The 17824-nt window shown below is 37.6% G+C and overlaps 1 protein-coding gene across 2 annotated transcripts in view; it reads left to right on the top strand.

The window, feature by feature from the left end:
• Positions 1-15256, top strand: part of LOC150104237 (uncharacterized) — a 358570-nt gene extending 343314 nt beyond the window's left edge. For both annotated transcript variants that reach the window (XM_090396863.1, XM_090396862.1), the window contains one exon: positions 14520-15256. In XM_090396863.1, the coding sequence (XP_090252989.1) occupies positions 14520-15087 (568 nt within the window). In that variant the 3' untranslated portion in view covers positions 15088-15256. The remainder of the gene's footprint in view (positions 1-14519) is intronic.
• Positions 15257-17824: the final 2568 nt, after the last annotated feature.

Raw genomic sequence — 17824 nt, 5'->3', positions numbered from 1 at the left:
GTATGGTAAGAAGTTCATGATAGTGTTCGAACCAGTCTTAACTTATGGATCTGAGAACAACAAACTCTTGATCAAAAACTGGAGAGCACACATATGAGAGTTCTGAGAAAGATTAGTGGAGTGAACAGATGCCATCAATGGTAGTATCGTATCAAAAATTAGGATATTAGGAAAGAACTTGCTATTGTTAGCATTCAGGAATGTGTTGGCAGAGCTAATCTCAGGTGGTATGGTTGTTTAAACAGAAAGGCAGAAATATTAGATCTGATAATGTTGAAGTCCTAGCAGATAACAGATTTGGGGGGGGGGGAATTGTTGATCAGAAGTTAGTAATTATTATTATTAAGAGAGACCTCCAGGGAGTCAGAGACTCATCGGGGGAGGCAACATACTATACACACCAGCTATCATATGTATTGAATTCATTCACACTGCTTGCACTCACAACATCCAAGGGCAATCCATTCCAATCACACATCACCCTCTGAGAGAAAAAGATAGCCCTCACACCCTTCTTGATGGCTTTCATTCTCAGCTTCCAAGGATGCCCTCTCATCTTTTCCCTACCCTCCATAAAGTGAAAAATTCCATCAGTTTAAATCCTGTATGACCCTTTCAGAAGTTTGTAAGTCTCAATCATATCACCCCTCTTTCTCCTGTTTGCTAGTGTCTGCAGTCTACAAATTCTCAATCTGTCTTCATAATCGGTATTCTACAATCCTGATATCATTTTTAACACTCCTTTGTACTCTCTCTCTCTCCAGTATATCAGAATCACAACAGAAACCAGAACTGTGCACAATAGTCCAAGTGGGGTCTACAAATTCTCAATCTGTCTTCATAATCGGTATTCTACAATCCTGATATCATTTTTAACACTCCTTTGTACTCTCTCTCTCCAGTATATCAGAATCACAACAGAAACCAGACCTGTGCACAATAGTCCAAGTGGGGTCTTATCGAGGCCTTGTAAAGAGGCAAAATAACATCCTTATCTTTACATGTGAATGTTCGTTTCAGCATTGCAATTATCTTGTGAGTTGTATTTGCAATCTTTGCCACATGGTTCCTGAACTTCCTATCTATTAACACTCCAAGATCCCTAGCCTCGTCAGTTTCTTCTAGTCTAATCCCAAAAATATAATACGACATTGGATATCTAATCATGCCAAAGTGAATGACTTTACATTTACTCACATTGAACTGACACCCATTTTCCCCACCCACAATTCCAGCCTATTCAAATCATTCTGCAAGTTCTGCATATCAGCAGCATTCCTAATTACCTTACCTATCTTTGCATCATCACCAAATAGGTGTGCTTGTCAAATCCTTCCCAATATCATTAATGTACAGATAGAATAACAGTGGACCAAGCACTGACCTTGTGGTAAACCACTTGTTAACTTAAACCTTGCAGACTCAGATCCCCCATATACCACTTTTTGATATCTATCAGTCAGCCATCCTCTTATCCATGCTAATATTGTATAACTCAAACCCATTTTCTCCAATTTATGCAACAGTCTATCATGCTGTATTTTGTCAAAAGCCTTAGCAAAATCCAAAATAATCATGGTGTATCCATTCCCCTTTTCTAGTTCAGTGGTAACATTATTATAGAATGTGAGCAAGTTGCTAAAACATGAGATTCATGTTTTAGCAACTTGCTCACATTGCAAAGTAGAGATTCACTGTCAACCCATTTCTAAATGCAAACCCTAACCAATTTTTCCAGAATCTTCACCACCACTCCTGAGATACTATTGGTCAATAATTGTATACATCGGTCTTTGCATCACCCTTGTGCAATGGAATTACCATACATTCGTGCAGAATCTTCCCTGTTCTGAGACTCATATTAAACAGCCTGGTCAAAGGAATGGCCAGTTCAGCTGAACATTCTTTTAGCACATGTGCTAATATTCCATCAGTCCCTATTGCTGAATTCTTATTCAATTTGTGCAACAGCTGTAATACCTCAGCCTCACACACCTGCATTTCTTCATCTAGTGAAGAGGTAACAGTGAGCTGGATGTTATGTTCACCAGGTTGATAGCTTTTAGCAAAATGGGCACTCATTAACTGAACAACCTCTTCTGCATCTGTAACCTGCATGCCATCTGGATTTATAAGAGTTATTCTTTCATATTCATTCTTTCTTTTACTCGCAGCATATCAATAGAATGCTTGTGGGTTGTCTTTAGCACGAAGAGCCAGTTTCATTTCATACTCAGACTTTGCTTTCCATACATCAGTTGTGACTATTCTAGCCTGCTGCTTATAATGTTCATAATGGACGTCATCCTTATGCAAATGGTATTCCTTCCACATTGTCCTTTTCTTATGAATCTCTTGCTTAATAAGATTACACATCCATTTGACTCCTGCTCTATTTATTCTTTGAACTCTTGGGACACATTCTGATATCGCATTTAAGTATTGTTTAAACGCTTCCTATGCACTTGATATTCTTTCCATCCAGCAACCGATCCCATTCCACTGAACTCAGTATACTCCTCAGTTGGTCATAATTTCCTGCTTTGTGGTTTATCATGTAACCTTTTCTGAATGGAACATTTATAAACTTAGTCACTTTCCAAGTTAGTATCGCATGATCAATGTCAACAACTGGAGACAGAATAGTTACGTCTTTAACTGAAACGCCCTCTGACATTATAATCAAATCTAACACTCTTTGCCCTCGAGTTCCTTCTCTCACATGCTGCTTGAGGAAGTTATCCTACAACAGCTCAATAAATGCATTTTCATTCTTATCATGAGATTCTACTGCTACCCAATCAATATTTGGATAATTATGGTCTCCCATTATGATTACTCTTTCCATGCTCATAAAAAAACCAACAGACAGTTGGTCGTGTTTTCAGGGAGCTCCCGAAAGCTAAGTATAATTTTGAATGAAAATTAGAATATAGGTTAAAATCATAACGTAATATTGTCTAATTTTGGTAGCTTGTGGTGTCTGTGTGATTTTGGTGTAAATTCCGTTATTTAATTTAGTATTTAACGATATGTTTCATAGATTTGAATATGGCGCCAATGCAACGTAAGATAATGGCGTCCAGAAATACGACGCCATTGTTCAAAAACTATAATGTGAGAGAATTTGTCCAATGTGATGTGTGTGGAATGTATGCATTCCCGAATGAGGCTGGAGTTTGGATTGAAAGTGATAGTGGTGGGAGAATGTGCAGAAAGTGTAAGCAAAGTGAGGAGTTGAATTATGTATCAGGTTGTGAGACAGCTATGGTTGAAGAAAGCCAGAATGTGAGTGAAAATAGTGGCTTGATAGGGAATTATGATGTACAAGATGGCAATGAGAGCGGTGATCTAAGAAAGAGTGAGAGCAACTATACAGAGAGAGAAAATGGTTTGAATGATAAAAAAAATGAGGAATTATTTGTAGTAAGTGAGATCGCTAGGTTGCGCACAGTGATTCAAAATGCACAGCAGCAATTAGAGCACCTGCAAAACTCTTTCCAGAGTGATTCGGCTAACGTAAATAACCAGCGTAAGAGTGGGCGAGTTTCTGAAATGAAGGAAAGAGTGCTGTATGGTGACTCGTTATTAAGGGGAGTGATAGATGGGAGTGTAACTAAATCGTACTTACCGGGTGCAAAATTTAAGGATGTAAGTGAGAGTATTAGAGTGCAAAAACAGAGGGTGAAAGAATTAATAATTGTGGCAGGTACGAACGAATTGAAAGGTGATAAATTTTTTATGAGAGAGGACTTGAAAGTATTGTTAAAGGTAGCGAAAGAAAAGAGTGACAGAGTTAGAATGGCGAGTCTGTTGCCGCGGTATGACAGAGAGGAGTTTAGAAGGAGGGCCATAATCGCAAATGACATTATGCGCAGGTTATGCAGACGGTGTGGTGTGGAATGAGTTTGATGGGCGAAAGGACTTATACAAGATGGATGGCCTGCATTTGAATGGACTTGGTGTGCAAAGACTGGAAAAAGTGTTGCTGAATGAAGTGAAAATGGATGTGCAGAACCAGGGAAACTAGAACTACCAAGGATGGGGGGAGTGGATATGCAGACATCAGTGAGACAGTTGAGTGTAAAAATGTATATAATGTACCTGAGCCAGCACTAAGGACAAAAAATGGGAATGGGACATTTAGAATAACGCATCAAGATAGGGGTGGGACAAAGGGATCACTGCATTTCATGTATACTAATGCCAGGAGTATTAGGAACAAGAAGGAAGAATTTTTGGCCTTGATTGGCTCTTCCTGGCCACAGGTTATTGGCATTAGTGAAACATGGCTGACGAAAGATGATATAGTTAGTGGGATAGAATGTGTAGGTTATAGTTTGTTTAGGAGGGACAGAGAGAATAAAATGGGGGGAGGGGTGTTATTGATGATAGCTGATGAACTGCAGCCAAGGAGAATTGAAGTTGTATTGCAGGATAGTGAAAGGAGCTCATTTGAGGCTATTTGGTGTGAGATTGAGACTGGCAGAATAAAATATACAGTTGGTTGCTGCTATAGACCAGGTGATGGAATAGATAGTGGAGATAGTATGCACAAACAAATTGATGAAATGAGTGGAAGGAGGGTAATTATTATGGGGGATTTTAATTATGGTAACATTCATTGGAAGGAGGAGAGGACACATGTGAGGAAGGAAATGGATTTTATTCAATTATTAAGGGATAACTATCTGAGACAGCATGTAATTGAAAATACTAGGGATGTGAGAGTACTTGACCTGGTAATAGCATCTCACAATTTGACTGTAATGAATATGACCATGTTGCCACTTATTGATGAGAGTGATCATAAGGTCTTGACCTGGGAGGTGGCTAAAGGTGTGGAATTTTTGATTAAGACATGGTATATGTGGAATTACTGTGCTGGCAAGTATGACAAGCTTAGGAGATTGCTTGGATCAGTGCCATGGCATGTACAACTGCAAGGGCTGGACGTCGATAGAGCATGGGAAGTGGTCAAGGAGCATTTACAGGAGGTTATGGTTGATTGCATACCTAGGGTCCGAATAGTAAAACAAGTAGGGGTTAAATGGATGAATAACACCATTAAGCTTGAGCTGCAAAAAAAGAAACAACTGTGGAGGGAATTTAAAGAAAGGGGGTGACCTGCAGGCAGACAAACGGTATAAAGTGCAGGCCAGAAGGGTAACTAGTGTGGTAAAAATAGCAAAAGCCGATTATGAAAGGAAACTAGCTATGCAAGCAAAAAGAATCCCAAAGAGTTCTTTCAATATGCTGCAAGCAAGAAAAAAACTGTACATGGCAAAATGATTTTAAGGAATGACGATGGTAAGGAGGTCACTGAACCAGTCGATATAGTGGAGTTACTGAGCGTGCACTTTGCAAAAGTATATCATCCAGGTGGTGACATTGAAAAAATGAAGGAGCCATTAGTTTATATGGAAATTGTGATGAATGAAGTGGAGGTGAATAGTCTATTACAGAACCTTAATGTGAATACATCTGTGGGATTGGATGGTATACCGGCACGGGTCTTGCGTGAAGCGGCTAAGGAATTATCAGTGCCCTTGACCATGCTGTTTAATCTGAGTCTCGGGTCTGGTTTAGTCCCGAAGGCATGGAAAGAGAGGAAAATAGTTTCACTGCATAAAGGAGGATCCAAGACTATAGTTGCAAATTACCGAACGATCAGCATGTCAGGAGTTGTTGTCAAGGTCTTGGAGAAAGTAGTCAAGAGAAAAATACAGGAATGGATTGATGAAAATGAGATACTGTACAGGGGACAGCATGGTTTTGTAAAGGGTAGATCAAGCCTGAGTAACTTGCTCAAGTTTTATAACAAGGTGACGGCTGAACTGGATAAGGGAAATAGGTTTACAGTGATACTGCTGGACCTGGCACAGGCGTTTGACAGGATACCACATGGAATTCTAATCCGTAAACTACAACATATTGGAATGGATATAGGGTTGGTGAGATGGATAGGTGGGTGGTTGATGGAGAGATATCAAAGAGTGGTTTATTCAGAAGTGGAGTCCAAAAGACGGCCTGTGACTAGTGGGGTGCCGCAGGGTTCTGTTCTTGGACCACTGCTGTTTAATCTGTTCATTGACGATATAGGGAAGGATCTAAGTGGAACAGTTCATTTGTTCGCTGATGATGATGCAAAGTTGGTGAGCGATAGTGAATGCAGAAGATGTCAGAGTCTTGCAGGATGACTTGGATAGATTGGAGTTCTGGGCTAAGGAGAATGGTTGTCAATTTAATGTGACAAAATGTAAGGTTATGCATTTTGGGGTGAAAAGATTAGCAGCAGTATACCACATTGGTGGAACTGTACTCCAAGAGATTGATGAGGCCAGGGACTTGGGAGTGTTGGTGGAGGAGATGAAGTTTAGGGGACACATTGCGAAAGTAGCTAAATCAGCTCATCAACTCACTTGGTTGTTGAAAAATACCTTGATGAGCAGAGACAAGCAAGTTATTGTACCTCTGTACCTAGCCTTGATAAGACCTCATCTTGACTACTGTGCCCAGATTTAGTCACCTCGGTTCCTTCTTGATAGGGAGGAGGTGGAGAGGATCCAGAGGCGAGTGACTAAGATGATAGCAGGTTTATGGAATGAACCATATGAGAACAGGTTGAAGATTTGTGGGCTGCAGAAACTGGTTGATAGGCAGAAAAGGGGAGATATGATTGAGACATTCAAATTGCTAAAAGTCTATAAGATTAATTCAGAGGATATTTTTGAGATCAGGACTGGTGGTGGGAGAACTAGGGGACACCTATGGAAGCTGGGCAAGAGTGTGGTTAGCAGTGGTGTTAGAGCTGGGTTCTTTACTTTTAGAGTGGTAAATGAGCTGCCAGAGTCTGTTGTGGGTGCTATGACAGTGAGCGAGTTCAAGGCAAGGTATGATAGATACTGTGAGAATGTCGTATAGTTGTGTGGATATGATGTTTAGGACCTCCCTCGATGAGTCTAAGGACTCCCTGGAGTAGCCCGAAAATAATAATAATATATTTGGTGATGCATTTCTTCATCACTAGCAACTGATTCACTAGGTCTGTAACAACACCCCACTATTTTGATCTTGTTAGATTCCACCTCACACCAGATGGCTTCAAACTCAGTGCCACATGAAATATTGTTAGTAGTAGTACAATCATAGGTCTCAACTCTAACTGGATTCAAGTGATCCAATATCATTAGCAGCACATGCCCTCCTCTCCATCCTTCCTAAAAATACTGTACTTCTTGACACTCGATACCAGGTTAGTAGGTCTGATTCTGATAGCCAGTCTCACTAATACCTACAATCTGATGTTGTATCATATGGACTAAGGGAACAAACTCTATCCCTTTGTTTCTGATACTCCTAGCATTCGTGTACAGACATAATAATCTACCTGTTTGTTCTTTTGTATTATCTTGTCTGCAGTCTGCCTGACACAGTTGGATAACTTGCCCATCTCTATTCTTCTCTAATGCCTTACACTTGTTAGACATCTTTGCACACATTTGATGGGTCTGAACCGGATGAAAGAGTAATGTTTAACTTTTTCATGTAGTGCTATCATAATATTAGGTACACTTCTTTAAGGGTACATATCAAGAATTTGTTGATGATGTTCATCCAGATAATGTCAAAACTGACTATAATATAAGAATTGCTTATAATTAAATTTTCAGTGAAAGAGTTTTTAATGTAAGAAAAAGTATGGCCTGTGGTGGGACAAATTATTTTGCAAATTGTTTGGCTAATCTGTAGGAGAAAAAAATCAGTAGCATCCAAAATGATTTGAAGAGGATTATTAGATTTATGGATTTCAGGTAATGCATGTGGTAGAGGATGGGACTAAAAGGGTGACTTCCATATTATATTTAGTATTATAATGTCTTCCACTGACCTCTCAATTTAAATCAATTCATTTGCTTTGTAAAAAGGTTTTGATATATTTGAAGATATATAGCTTTGTACAGTCATTTTAATGTTTTAATCTGAGAGTTGGTGGGATCTTAATCAAAATGTAAATAAGCAGAGCAGCTTTGAGTAAACCATTCATTTTTTTTTTTGGTTATTATTCAATTGGCAAAGGGTAATTACCAGATTAATGCAGAAGATTTTTTACAGAATGTCTGGAGACAATAGGAGAGCAAGGATGGCTTCTTGTTCTCCTATTGTCTCCAATAGGAGAACAGCAAGGGGTGGGTGGGTGAGGAGTAGATTGTTTGCATGGAGAGTGGTGGGTGATTGGAATGCATTTGAGGTAAGGTATGATGAGCTGTGGGTGTGAGAGTAGAACCTCCTGCTGCAAGTCTCTTGACTGTATGGAGGTCTGATGATGAGTGGTCTGAAAAACCATGCGGGAGACCTTCATCCAGCAGTGGACAGAACCAAAATGTTGAAGAAGAAGACATAATAATATGAAAAATAATACCAAAATAGCTTTGCTTTCTTTGTATAATTTCAAATATAACGGCAACATGATTTTCGGAATTCAAGTTTCATTTATTTATTTTTATAAAGGATATTATATATCTATTGAACTTCTACAGCTAGATCAAATCCTCCTGAGAGCATATGAGAACATAAATGAAAGATGCTTTGGTTTGCACTAATTAAAAGACATGAACATGTCCACAAGCCTATATATATTCACCTTTTATTGTCATAACAGTTGCAATTTGGTTTGAACAGAACAAAACGAAGTCAGCAACTTGATGAGTGCTGGCCATTTCATTTTACGTCATCAGATGTGGAACAGAGATAACTGAACATGAGCTTGTCGTGTGGTTTAATGAAACAATATAAGAGGAATTAGATTTGTGTCAAAAGTATTTGGTAGTTAACTGGTTTGAGAGTGTTAGAGCATTTGGTTGGTTTGAGAATCATGGGGAGTAAATTATTAAAATAAAATAATAAATCAGCTAACGCCTTTTATTTATTCCCTTATAGGGAGTTAGTGAGGCCTTTATACCCTATCTAGCTTTTGGAGACTGAGTGGGCAGTTCAATCTCCACTGGTAGCCAATCAAGAGATAGCTGGCCCATGTCTATCACTAATTATAGGCAGCCACTGATGAAGAGGCTGGCAAACAAGTGCTGCCATCTCTTGGTACCTAACCCTAACAGGATACGTTACTATCTGAAATAATGTGGGTACTATGGTCGATTTTCTCAAGTTTATGGGACGAAAAACCCGAGCTTCCAGGAGAAAAAAACCCTCTTACCCGTGCCAGAGATTGACTAACTCAGAAACCGGTCTAAAATAGGCTTACAGGTTTTTCGTTCCGTAGTACCCACATTATTTCAGACAGTAACATATCCTGTTAGGGTTAGGTACCAAGAGATGGCAGCACTTGTTTGCCAGCCTCTTCATCAGTGGCTGCCTATAATGAGTAAATTATTTTCCATGATTAATTATATTCTTCCTTTTTTTGTGTATTACTCAGATATTTTACAATTTGCAAATTGTGAATCTTCACATAAATCATAAAACCTCCAAATATTGCTTTTTTTTCTATTCATGGCCAAAGCTATACTATTTTTTAATATTTTATGAGAAATTTTAAAACTTCATAATGTAAATAACTTTTAAGACTGCATGATATAAACTAAAATAAAAACACCAAAGAAAGTGCCTGTAGCAAATGCAACAATCCTTTGTATGAAGTCATAAAGTAAGAGGAGGAGGATTCCTGATTCAAACACCTCTTCGGCCAGCCAAATATTTGAAAACACATACCACATCCTTACTTGAAAGTACGACAAACTCAGGAGAATACTATGTTCACTCCCATGTTCCAGTTACTCACTGGGAAAGATACTGTGGGAAGCTAAGCTTTGAAAGGATACATCACTAATGCAATATCTGAATGTATTCCAAGAATTTGAAGATTAAATAGGACTGTAGTGAATGAATGCACAACCTTATTAAGCAAGAGATCCATAAGAAGAGATTATTATTCTGGGCAACTCCAAGGAGTCAACAGACTCATCGAGGGAGGCCCTAACATCATGTCAAGAACAACTATTGACATTCACACAGTATCTATCATACCTTGCCTTGAACTCATTCACGGTTGTAGCACCCACAACAGACTGGAAGCTTATTCCACTCATTCACCACTCTCCAAGTAAAAAACCTAGCTCTAACACCCTTGTCAACCACACTCTTGCCCAGCTTCCATGCATGGTCCCTAGTCCTCCCACCACCAGTCCTATTTTCACAAATATCTTCTGGATCAATCTTATAGAAACCCTTCAGTAATTTGAATGTCTCAATCATATCACCCCTCCTCTGCCTATCGACCAATTTCTGCAACCCACAAATCTTCAACCTATTCTCATAAGGTTCATTACACAGACTTGCTATCATCTTGGTCACTCGTCTCTGGATCCTCTCCACTTTCTCCCCATCACGAAGAAACCCTGGTACCCATAACTGGGCACAGTAGTCCAGATGGGGTCTTATCAAGGCTCGATACAGAGGAACAACAACTTGTTTGTCTCTGTATGTTAAAGTATTTTTAAGAAGCCATTTTTCATATATACTGCTGCTATTCTTTTCACCCCAAAGTGTATAACCTTACACTTTGCCACATTAAATTGACATCCATTTTTCCTAGCCCAGTCCTCCAAACTATCCAAATCATCCTGTAAAATTTTCACATCCTGTGCACTCACAATTGCTCTACCCAACTTTGCATCATCAGCAAACAAGTGAACACTTCCTCTCAGATCCTTTCCTATATCATTAATGAACAAATTGAAAAGCAGTTGTCCAAGAACAGAGCCCTGTGGCACACCACTAGTCACAAGCCGTCTTTTAGACTCCACTCCTGAATAAACCACTCTCTGGTATCTCTCCATCAACCACCCTCCTATTCATCCCCATCTGCTCCAGTTTACTGATTAGGATTCCATGTGGTATCCTGTCAAAGGCCTTGGCAAGGTCCAGTAGTATCACTGTAAACCCATTACCCATATCCAGTTCAACCGTCACTGTGTTATAAAATGTGAGCAAGTTACTGAGGCATGATCTACCATTCACAAAACGATGTTGTCCCCATACAATATCCCATTTTCATCTATCCAATCCTGTATTCTTTTCTTGACTAATTTCTCTAAGACCTTGACAATGATTCCCGATATGCTAATCGGTCGGTAATTTACAACAGCAGTATTGGAACCTCCTTTATGCAGTGGAACTATTTTCCCCTCTTTCCACCCCCTCAGCACTAACCCAGCCCGAGACTCAAATTAAACAAAATGGTCAAGGGTACTGACAATTCTTTAGCTGCTTCTCGTACGACACGAGCTGGTATACCATCCAATCCCACAGATGTATTGACATTGAGATATGCAATAGACTACTCACCTCCACTTCATTCACCACAATTCCCGTATAATCTACTGGTTCATTCATTTCTGCAATGTCACCACATGGATGATATATTCTTGCAAAGTACTGATTCAGTTACCTCCCTACCATCAGCATTCTTTAAAATCATTCTGCCATATACATTTTTCCTTTTACTTGCAACATATCGAAAAAACTGTTTAGGATTCTCTTTAGCCTGCATGGCCAATGTTCTTTCGTAATCCTTTTTTGCTTTTCTTACCACACTCGTTACCCTCTGGCCTGTGCTTTATACAGTTCATGTGCCTGCCAGTCACCTTTCTCCTTAAATTCCCTCCATAGTTGTTTCTTTTTTTTTTGCAGCTCAAGCTTAATGGTGTTATTCATCCATTTAACCCCTACCTGATTTATTATTCGGACTCTAAGTATACAGTCAGCCATTGCTTCATGCAAACACTTCTTAACTGCCTCTCATGCACTATCAACTTCAAGTTCTTGCAGTTGTACATGCCATGGCACTGAACCAATCAAACTCCTAAGCTTGTCATACTTTCCAGCCTGATAATTCCACATGTACCCTGTCTTAATTGTAAATTCCACACCTTTAGCCACCTCCCAAGTCAAGACCCTATGATCACTCTCACCAATTGGTGGCGATGTGGTCATATTTGTTACCGCCAAATCCTCAGATGGAATTACTAGGTCAAGCACTTTCTGACCCCTAGTATTTTCCATTACATGCTGTCGCAGATAGTTATCCCTTAATAACCGCATAAAACCCAATTCCTTCTCCCGTGTGTCCTCTCCTCACTCCAATCAATGCAACCATAGTTGAAATCTCCCATAATAATTACCCTCCTTCCACTCGTTTCTTCTATTTGCTTGTGTATACTGTCACCACCATCTTTTCCATCACCTGGTCTATAGCAGCACCCAATTGTATATTTTGTTCTACTAGCCACAATCTCTCACCAAATGGCCTCAAATGTGCTCTTTTCTCTATTCTGCAATTCAACTTCTGTTCTCCTTGGCTGTAGCTCATCCACTATCATCAACAATACTCCTCCCCCCATTTTATTCTCCCTGTCATTCCTGAACACACTATAACCATCACATTCATTCCCACTAGCTATATCATCTACAGTCAGCCATGATTCACTAATAATCTGTGGTCTGATAGTGCCAACCATGGCCAAAAACTCTTTCTTCTTGTTCCTAATACTCCTAGCATTAGTGTACATGAATTTAAGGCCCCCATTAGCCCCAACCCTACCTTGATGCCTTATATTAACTATCCCATTCTGATTTGTTGTCCTTATTCGCTCGGGCATATTATATTCATTCATACATTCAACTGCCTCCCTAAGGACTGTATATCTACTCTCCCCCCCCCCCTTTATAAATCATGTTTTCCTGATTTTGCATATCCACTACATTCAGCAACACTTTCTCAAGTCTCCTTACACCGTAACCATTCAAATGCAAGCCATCCATCTTATATAGATCCTTTCGCCCATCGAACTCACTCCACACGTCCACAAATTCCACACCACTCGTCATACATAACCCACGCATAAAATCATTTGCAATTATGGCCCTCCTTTTAAACATTTCACTGTCATACCATGGCAAAATACTAATCATTCTAACTCTCTCTCTCTCTTTTCTTTTGCTACCTCAAACAATTCATTCAGGTTCTCTATCATTTCCATTTTATCTCCTTTCAAATCATTCGTACCTGCCACAACAATCATTTCTTTCACCCTTTCCTTTTGCTCTCTAATAGACTCAGTTACAACCTTTATGGTCGCACCAGGTTGGAACGATTTTGTCAAATCCTCTACTAACACACCTCGTACTAACAAATCTCCATACAGCACGCTATCCTTCATTTTGTTCATGTTCACACTCATACGCCTATTTTTCCTATCATACTTTTTATTATTGGCTGGTTCATTCAGTTGCCCTTTGTATCACACCACTCAACAATGCGATCTCACTCATTGCATCTATCTCATCTTTTTTATTCTCTGTAAAACCATTAATATGCTCTGAATTAATACTATCATTCACACTCACAGTTCTCTGGTACAACCTCGCCATTTCTTGTCATATCACTATTTTCTTCATTCTGAAGTTTGACAAAAATATCACACTCACGACCCGAAATACACTTTAATTCCTCATTCTCCCTACATTTTCTTCACACATTCTCTCCTTTATTATCATCTAACCACACTCCGCAAAGCGTACATTTCGCAGATAGTACACTGAATCATCTCCTTTACATTACCGTTCTTGAATAAAGATGGCGAACCATCATTACTGGCCACCATTTTCCTTCGTACGGGAGCCATACTTACTTCTAACGTATTTTATCAAATTATAAAATGAAACACACAAACAGACGCACTAAGATACGCAATATTCAAGTAAATTTATCAGTGATAACTGAAAATAACACTTATCTTATCAGGAGCTCTCAATGAACACTACACACTATGAATCTTAAAGATGATATAGAAGGAATATCGTGAGAATAAGGGTGGGAAGAATCGCTAAATATATAAAGTTACAAGCTGAGTATTGTTGTATGGAACATTAAGTTAAAGTATGAAAAGAAATTGGTTGTGCTGGCTCAAAGCAATCCAGAATAATTTTTATCATTATGCTGCAAATAAAAGAAAGGATGAATGTGGAAGAATTGTTATTATTATTATTTGACATATCCAGGGAGGACACCTGCTTTACAACTCTCTCTTCACCAACACCATCTACCACCACTGGTATTTCCACAATCACAAACATCCATGCCCACAGTGGGATTCGAACCCCCCAGCCTTTTGGCTGGAGAGCAGATACACTAACCAGGTTGGCTATAATAATGATCCTATAATAATGAATTAGAAGTGCATTATGCATCATTTTTTATATAATTTAATTAAATTTTTAAAATTTTCTCTGATTTAAAATGTTTACAAAGTTATGAGGAATTGGCACAAATTACTTAAGTTCCCATTAAAATAATGTCTAACAAAAACTTCATATAATGAATAACCTCATGGAACTAATTAATTGTGTTATGCAGCGATCCACCATACTGAACTTTTATCTTAAAAATGCAATCCTTCATTGGGAAATAGTTATCATAAACACAAATTTTAATTTTACAGGTCATTGCACAGCTCTTATTCATTAGACATTGACACCTCTGCAGGACATCATGTTCCAGAAACTGATCTTAGCATGGAAGTGAATGCATTAGCTCATAAATACCTTGGAAGAGATCAAATACACAGTACGAATGAAGTCCTGTCATATTCCAAGTGGCCACTGGTAAGCAAAGAATGTCATTTAATAAGAAAGATCTTAAAAACTACTCCAAAAAAATTAAAACCATCAGACTTTACACTGTATGGTATTTCACCATCAAACCTTTCTCTACCTACAAAAAAATATCTTGAAAAATATCATCTTTCACCTGGTGCTCTTGCTTCAAGTGAACAGCATAAAGAAATTCCAGCTGATGAAAATTATGCTAGTCTGTCATGTGAAAGAAAAGAAAATGTGCTAACTGGTGGAGAATCTACTCAAAAGGATCAGGAAGAACAGAAGGTTTTGTGGGTTTTTGACAGACTTAATAAATTCACTGAAGCACAGTTTCCAGATATTAAGAGAAAAGAAGCTGAAGATAAAATATTGGATTTAGATGCCCTTCGACTGCAGCCCAAATTGTTATAGTGGACTAAAGAATACTTCATCTGATAAAATATAATATATAATTTTTGTTCTTGTATATTATTTAATTTTTTTATTCTTATAGAAATAGAAAGTTGCAAACAAAGTTTTGGATGCCTTAAAGCTACCACACTCACTTTCTTATGATAACTAATATAATTACTGCTGCTTAATCCCAACTTAAAAGCAGTTCACTGTTTGCTAACTTGAAAAAGAACAAAAAATTATTAAATGTACTTGTACATAATATATTTTTTAATTGATAACATTTCAAATTTGTATAGAAGAAATGTATATTATGTGTACCTCAGCTATATGCATAACTGAAATAAAAGATTTTAAAATATTCAGGAATACTGTTATCAAACCTTTGAATGCTACATCATCAATTTTTCCCGTTTATAATAATTTTGCTAATTATTATAATACCATTATCATCACAGGAGGCCCTGTGATGATGATACTGTTACTCACACAATCAGTAGTGCACTCAGGAGGGGGCCGAGCACCTGCAGTGATTGCCAATACATGATACCTGTGATTTCCTCTTGCCCGGCTCGGGCAAACGAAGTAGCGCTCGGTCCACAAGAGCACTACTTCATTCACCTTGCTTTCGCAGCGGCCAGGATTCCTGAGAGCTATAGGGTATTCCCATCTTATGTGACTGCTAATTCATAAGTAGTATAGAAATAGAAGACAAGACACAACATAAACAAAAAAAGAGAATTTTAATTAGGAAAAGATTTTTGGACATTTTTCTAGTGTTCTTTCCTTTTTCTTTTTTGGGTGCACCACTACCATACAATATGCATTTTTCATATTATCTATGGAATAGTTCCTATTCTTTCACCCGCCTATTTCTTCTCCTTTCATCTTGATTCCAGCCCAAATAATAAAGTATTCCAGGATTAGGGATGCACTTTGATGTTTTACTGAACTCTTCAACTCAAAAAAGAACGTGTCCTCTCTCTTACTGAGAGAGAGAATTGTTAGGCAATTCTCTCTAAAAGTAGGCTGACAGTTCATGAAGCTTGGTGATCAAGGAAAAATTAGGCTAATAAACCAGCACAGAAAATAGTGTTCAGCCATAAAGTATTAAAACCATAATAATGGACATCCAAGTATCGTAATTACAGCTATCTCTCCACCTGATGACAATCTCTCAGGAAGGCAATTTAAAAATCCTCAAAACCAAACTGAAAACATAAAATCTATTAATAACAGAGCAGCAGGACATTGTATCTGTGTACCTGTACTAATGTACATCTCTACCAGGACTGTTTGAAACACAACACATAAAATGGTACTTTGGATTTAGCTAAATTCGGAGATTCCCTGAAAGTAGATATTAAAAGTAGGGTTTTCAGTATAATAATAATTAATGAATGAAATAAAATAAGCAAACAAATGAAGTAAAATAAATATTTACTTTACAGTTTCTGATAATTGGAAAGTTCAGTGAGGAAGTGGTTTCTAGCTGACTGTTCAATTAAAGAAAAAGTACTAATAGTGAAATATATTAAACAATATTGTAGAGCTCTTTTTTCAAATAAAGAAATGCTATAAATTAAAACTAATGCAGGTTTATGCACAACATCACACTACACAGAGAAAGAGCAAGTGCAGTTAATAAAATAACCAAATAAATAGCACACTTTTTTTTAGTTCTTATGGAAGATCCATAAAAAAAGAGAAAGTAACTCACTTTTAAGAACATTTCCAGATATTAACTGCTGGACCAAAGAAATTAAAACTGATGGCATTTTTTAATGCAGAAAATTTTACGTAAGTGGCACACCCAGGATTTAATCTTGTGTGTGTGTGAGGGGGTAATCGGATAAAAATATTTTTAATGCAAATTCGTTGCATTAAATATATTTTTATCCATTCAACTAAAATTCGTTAAATTTCATTCATTAGGTGATTATAAAAATTTATTTAAAGAATAAAATCCAGTTTTCTTTTCTTTTTACAAAGCCAGTCTGTTCAATTGTGATTGTGTCATGGTAGATCTTAAATAGGTTTTTAAAAGGCGTAAGTTAGAAAATGACATTTCACTGACGCATGTTGTTACTGGAAGCATTGCAAATATTTTTAATAAGTTATAGATGTTAGGATATAGCATTTTGTCACACTTTGAAACTGCATCAACGGCATTTTTGCATGGAGCTATTGCAAACGGTTTTTCAAATTTCTTATACCACAACTTAAATTAGGCATTCAAAATTGCTGATTTGTATAAGGCAAATCACCAGCATAAAATTCACACAACTAACAAAAATCTTCTATTGCACTTGCTGTTGGAGCATCTTTTCCATTTGGTAGAAGAGAAAAAAAAAATTTTTTCAAAATGTTGTTGCGGTGCCGAGTGAAACATTCCTGAAGTTGAGTCAATATTTGATCAATAAATGGAATGAAAATAATTCTCCTGAAATACTCTTCTACAGAATAGGCTGGAACATTGGACCTTAATGTTTGTTTTGATGTAGTCCTTGACTTTTTAATGTCAATATTAAAATTATTGGCTTTTATACATGCTTCATCGTAAATATCTTTAAATGAAAAATCTGGTATTTCACGAATGGTATTTAATTGAGCCACAACATAATTTAGGACAATTAAGAGGTCACTGTTAGATTTTTGCATTATTTTAGACAATGGTAAGGTGTATGCAAATATTTTTTTCAAGCTAAATAAAGATATTATAAAACCAAATTCACACAATGAATTATTCAAAAGT

Source organism: Typopeltis vanoorti, chromosome 8, assembly GCF_054136105.1.
Source record: "Typopeltis vanoorti isolate ZY-2024b chromosome 8, IOZ_Tvanoo_1.0, whole genome shotgun sequence".
Classification (NCBI taxonomy): domain Eukaryota; kingdom Metazoa; phylum Arthropoda; class Arachnida; order Uropygi; family Thelyphonidae; genus Typopeltis; species Typopeltis vanoorti.
Note: the sequence above shows the minus strand (reverse complement) of the source record. Positions and strands in the feature narration are given on the sequence as shown.